Source organism: Lethenteron reissneri, chromosome 37, assembly GCF_015708825.2.
Source record: "Lethenteron reissneri isolate LAM-NWPU_2019-01 chromosome 37, ASM1570882v1, whole genome shotgun sequence".
Classification (NCBI taxonomy): Eukaryota; Metazoa; Chordata; class Hyperoartia; order Petromyzontiformes; family Petromyzontidae; genus Lethenteron; species Lethenteron reissneri.
The window spans coordinates 9,339,485-9,345,484 of record NC_083815.1 but is presented as its reverse complement, the minus strand read 5'-3'; the positions used below and the strand labels follow the sequence as shown (position 1 = coordinate 9,345,484).

The window sequence follows — 6,000 nt, the reverse complement described above, 5'->3', positions numbered from 1 at the left end:
GGACAGAAACCCAAGCCTCTTGAGTGCCTCCAGAAGCAACAGCGACTGGTACGGCCACACACAGAGCAGCACAGAGGCACACGGAACCCCGCAGATGCTGACAAATATCTTGTTAAGGCCATACAGACTTTTTGGGAATGTGCTGTGAGCAATCATAATGTCAGCATCTGGTTGCTTTTGTCTACCCACCGCTAATGGTGCAAAACACTAGGTACTCGTTTTAGGCCAATTTTAATCCGAGGGGGCGGTTACAGCGGTTAGTACACCGCTTTATAAACTTGGTGTCATGAGTGTGATTCCTGGTCATGGCTAACATCATTGGTAAGTGATATCTGACCCAGTACTCTACCATCTGCAGTGACTATTGTGGTGAAAAATGGATAAACAACACCCATGACTGGCACAGCAGGGGGAAGGTCTCATCCAGTAGTGGATTGCTAACGGAATTGAAACTATCCGGGTAAATTTTAGAAACAAAAATGTTGGTATTTGGTGAAAGTATTTAAACATCTGCAGTCCACTGCTTAAATTGGTGTAGAGGGTAAGTGGGCATTAACATATCTGTAAAGATACACACCCCACATACTGTACATACCACGGTGGGTTGAAAAATATTTGTTCTGATATGGAGCTGTTTTCTTTATGTTTATGTTCCATTGAGGTACAATGCACGTGATCCATAGATTTGATAAGACTTTAATTCCTGCCAGAGAGAACTATTTGTTGTGCATCTCAACCCCTTGTTTACTACACACATGATCAATTAATGATCACTCAGCTATTACTTCCCCCACAAGTGATACTTTGACTGTGGTTACACGTCCAAGTCAATGGAAGCCAAGCGTGATGAGAATGGGGTTGATTGACCAATTCATTAATATCGGGCATGATGAATTGCAGCCACCACAATTCAGGGCTTGTAGTCACCTAATTTCTCCCGTTTCATCTTCTTGGTTCTTTCGGTAAAGTCACGTAGAAGGGAAGTAATAAAATAATAAAAATAAAACATAATAAAATAATTCTCACGACGTTTCGGCCACAACGCAAGCAGCAGTTCTCAGGTGAAAACCAGGTCTGTCGAGGCTGTTGCTTGCGTTGTGGCCGAAACGTCGTGAGAATTATTTTATTATGTTTTATTTTTATTATTTTATTACTTCCCTTCTACGTGACTTTACCGAAAGAACCAAGAAGATGATTCCCTGCAGTCACGAAAGCTTTAAATCGAAATTCTCCCGTTTAGTTTGATTTAATTCTGCAATTTTATTTGTGTGATAATGCCCGGTGATGATGCCTCCTAATTTCACATAATAAACTAGGATACAGACAAACAATTGTATCATCAGCATCAGCCCTGATCTCTATACACTTCAGGTTAAAGGCTTCCTCACTGTGCGCCATCACCATCCTCACGGTTCTGTGATGCCACAATCGGTCTTGCCCATGAGCTGACGTGATGCATCACATCATCTCCACAGTGGCTAACTTATATGATTTGCTGTTTACAAGGGCGAAAGAAGTTCAACATACATACGGTTACAAAATAAACACGCAAATATCACAAAAGAGTAGTCATGTTCCTACTATATTCAAAGAGCCCTCTCTGTAATTACACACACCTATAGGTGAGCTTTGTCAGTACTGTATAATTTATTTACTTTCCCATAAAACGGAGACCACCATTTTGCCCAACGGAAGGATGAACTCTATTTTTCCCTGGTGGATGGGACAAATGTTCTGAAAAATGATGGACCGAATGTCACAAACTTGGTGAGAATATTTAAATAATTGTATTTGTAATAGCCACAGAGAGTATGACTGTGCATAAGGTCGTTCCTGGTTGATGGCCAAAAGTCTAGGCACCCATGTGGAACATGAAATGTCAACAGTCCCAGAAATCGTTGTTATTGTCAGAAGACAATCTTCCATGACTGGATTATCAACTGTATTGACATTCCACTCCGTTTCTGAAGAAGCCTGGCTCACTTTTTTTTACGAAATAGCCGAAACATGTCATCATTACGATGGAGAGAGACAATGGGTCGTTTTTGTCAGATATTGGCCTAAAAAATGGGACATTCGCCAAAATATGATTCATTGCCATCATCTTAACAAGACTTGTCCACGCATAAACTCTATGCATAGCTCCTTTACGGTGAGACATGATGGATCACATTTTCCAGTTGTGTTTTCTAAAACAATTGTTTTAAATATAAATGCCCCAACAAGGTAATAATACAAAAATAAACATGTAAAAATAACAACAACAACATAACCCTTCTTTATTATCTTGGACCTACAAAATCTCCGAATATCCGTCCCTCCCCGCCCCCCACTCTCGACAGAAGAGGAGGGGTAGAAATACAGCGTGCTTCAAAAACATGTTAACATTTTTTTATGCGACTATCGTTTTTAATCGAAAAAGAATGGATAATACACTGTAACGTGATAACAAATGTATTTTAAAAGCTTCAAAAAGTCAAATAGTCTCCACGTGTACGCCATCATTGTCAACACGTGCCTGGGATCTTCTCCAGGTGGTCTCCAGAGCCCGGAGGCGGCACATTTCTTGTGGCATTGTTGCAAAATTTCAGAAGTGTTAACAGTTTTTTTGAATCACCCTGCATTTTCCTGAGCTCTGCCCTGGGAATGCTTGGGCGGAATTTAAAGCCTCGCGTGTTGAGCGGTCATGCAACGGGTATCATGGTGCACTACGAACCCGGCGACCCGAGTTCGATTCCCGTTCACGGCCAACACCGGTGACGGTGATCTGAATCAGTCCAGGATCCTCCCTCTCGGTCGACTCAGCCTCAAATGAGTAGCTGGTGCGGTGTGTAGTAAACATCGCCACTGGGGAGACAACGGCGGTCGGGCGTGGTGCTGGCCACCCACCACCTCGTGTGCCGTGCCGGCCTTCACATAGGTGTCCGCTAACAGCACTTGCCCCAACAGTCTGTTCAGGCTACAGGGGGGCTCTTTGGCTTTGTGAGTATTCACGGGGAGCGGTGGCGCAGTGGTTGCGCATCGCCCTGCAAAACCGGGCTACCCAAGTTCTATTCACCACCCACGACCAACATCAGTGGCAAATATCTGACCCTGTTCTGGGTCCTCCCTCGGCCGACTTACACACAGATGTCAACCCATACGGTTTAGCCCGTATTCTTGTACCACTGGGAAATTAAGTTTTCAGGTTCATGAGGCGTACAGCCGTTTTTGTTTGTGTTTCTCCCCTGCCATGGGACTTTGCAGGATGAAGATCTGAATTGTTCTGTAATAAAGCGAGTGGTGATTGTAGTAGTGGTGATTGTAGTAGTGGTGATTGTCTATTTCTTTGTGTTTCTCCCTTGCCATGGGGACTTTGCAGGATTAATTTTTGAGATGTATAAGGGGGCACGGGGTGACCAATAATGTCTGAATTGGTCTGTAATAATGTAGGGGCACTGCCCAGGTATGGACTCATCCTTAGAAGAGTACCAGCACCGGGAAGACAAAGGCGGCCGGGCGTGGTGTTGGCCACCCCATCCCCACCCCCTTCGCTGATGCGTGGTGCCGATCTTAACGCAGCAGCTGCAATCGGCTCCGTCCGAACTGCACTTGCCCCCAAACAGCGCTGCGGTGGGCTACACGGGGGACCTTTGGCTTTGCGTGGCGGCCACTGGAGGCGCCCCCCCCACCCCCCCTATCCCTCGCCCCCCCCCCCCCCTATCCCTCGCCCCCCCCCCCCCACATCCCTAGCCCCCCCCCATCCCCCCCCCATCCCTCGCCCCATCCCTCCATCCCCCCCCCCATTCCTCGCCCCCCCCCCCCATTCTCTCCCTCGCCCCCCCCCATCCCTCGCCCCCCCCATCCCTCGCCCCCCCCATCCCTCGCCCCCCCCCCCATCCCTCGCCCCCCCCATCCCTCGCCCCCCCCCAACCCCCCCCACCCCCCATCCCTCGCCCCCCCCCCATCCCTCGCCCCCCCCCCAACCCCCCCCACCCCCCATCCCTCGCCCCCCCCATCCCTCGCCCCCCCCATCCCTCGCCCCCCCCCAACCCCCCCCACCCCCCCATCCCTCGCCCCCCCCCCATCCCTCGCCCCCCCCCCATCCCTCGCCCCCCCCATCCCTCGCCCCCCCCCATCCCTCGCCCCCCCCCCCCATCCCTCGCCCCCCCCCATCCCTCGCCCCCCCCCCATCCCTCGCCCCCCCCCCATCCCTCGCCCCCCCCCCCATCCCTCGCCCCCCCCCAACCCCCCCCCACCCCCCATCCCTCGCCCCCCCCATCCCTCGCCCCCCCCCAACCCCCCCCACCCCCATCCCTCGCCCCCCCCCATCCCTCGCCCCCCCCCATCCCTCGCCCCCCCCCCAACCCCCCCCACCCCCCATCCCTCGCCATGTCCGCTCCGCTCCCCTCTCAGCCTCCTCCACCGCTCGCCGCCGCCTCCGCCTCGTCCTCTCCTTTCTCCTCCTCGCCGGCTGGGCGATGAGCCCCGCGACGAGGAGAGAGAGACGAAGACGACGACGACGAGGAGGACGAAGAGGACGAGGAGGAGAGAGACGAGGAGGAGGAGGAGAGAGACGAAGAGGAGGAGCGAGAGAGAGAGCCCACGGGGAGCTCATGGCGAGACTCGCAGACTACTTTGTCGTTGTGGAATACGACGAGGCCGGCAGCAAAGGTGACGCCGATACAGCACACACACAGCACACAGACAGCACACACACACACAGCAAACACACACACAGCATACACACACAGATAGCACACACACACACACCACACACAGCACATACACCACATACAGTACACATCCACACACATCCACACACCACATACAGCACATACAGTGACACACAGCACACACACAGCACACACACACACCACAGACAGCACACACACAGCACACATACACCACATACACACACCACAGACAGCACAGACAGTGACACACAGCACACACAGCACATACAGCACAGCGACCGACACACCACACATACAATGACACAGACACCGGCACACATCCACACACACACACCAACACAGACACCGACACGCAGACACTGACACACAGACACACCACATACAGCACACACACACCACAGCACAGCGACCGACACACCACACACACAATGACACAGACACCGAAACACAGCACAGACACCGACACACACAACAACACACAACAACACACACCCACACACACCGACACCCCACACACAACACACACAGATACACAACACACACACACGCACACATTACAAGCTCATACATGTCGTGTACACACACATGCTACCCCACATGCAACGCTTTATTGAGGCGTTCACCGGTACAGTAACACGTGTTTGATGGATACGAGATTGGGAGAAAGGATGAAACACACTCACACACACAGATACATCCATCATACATGAGAACATCATACATGTAAACATCATACATGTAAACATCATACATGTAAACATCATACATGCGTACATATAATACACAGTATTATATGAACCCATAGGTATTTGGCATGCACACTGTTATGATGATGATGATACAGCATTACAGACGAGGCCGGAAGCAGTGGTGACACAAAGTGGCAGGTCACACACAACATGCATGTGCACACATGTGCACACACGTGCACCATGTCACCCCATACGGCTCACCCCGTGTTATTGTACAGGGGAATGGAGTTTTCGGGTCCACAAGGCGTACACAGCCGCTTCAATACGGGCAAAACAATTATATTTGTGTGTCTCTACCTTGCGATGGCACTTTGCAGGGTGATCTGATGAGGGGTTGACAGGTATGGTGCACAGACATCAACTTAAATACAAGATGCGATGCATGATGCACACGCGTAACACGTGTGTAACCATAGCACGATGTTGCAAACGTGATGTCACACACATGCACATCCCTCGCTGGGATACGTACATGAATACATTGCTGTAATATGCATTCATTGTGTATTGCATTGTGTGTGTGTATAAACACACACAATATAAACACACACGTGTATACATGCGAGAACATA

At 50.5% G+C, this 6,000-nt stretch overlaps 1 protein-coding gene across 2 annotated transcripts in view; it reads left to right on the top strand.

Moving 5' to 3' along the window:
- The first annotated feature begins 4,371 nt into the window (after window positions 1-4,371).
- LOC133351500 (myotubularin-related protein 5-like) overlaps window positions 4,372-6,000 on the top strand; it is a 103,228-nt gene continuing 101,599 nt past the window's right edge. For both annotated transcript variants that reach the window (XM_061566760.1, XM_061566759.1), the window contains exon 1: window positions 4,372-4,653. In XM_061566760.1, coding sequence (XP_061422744.1) covers window positions 4,461-4,653 — 193 coding nt within the window. In that variant the 5' untranslated portion in view covers window positions 4,372-4,460. The remainder of the gene's footprint in view (window positions 4,654-6,000) is intronic.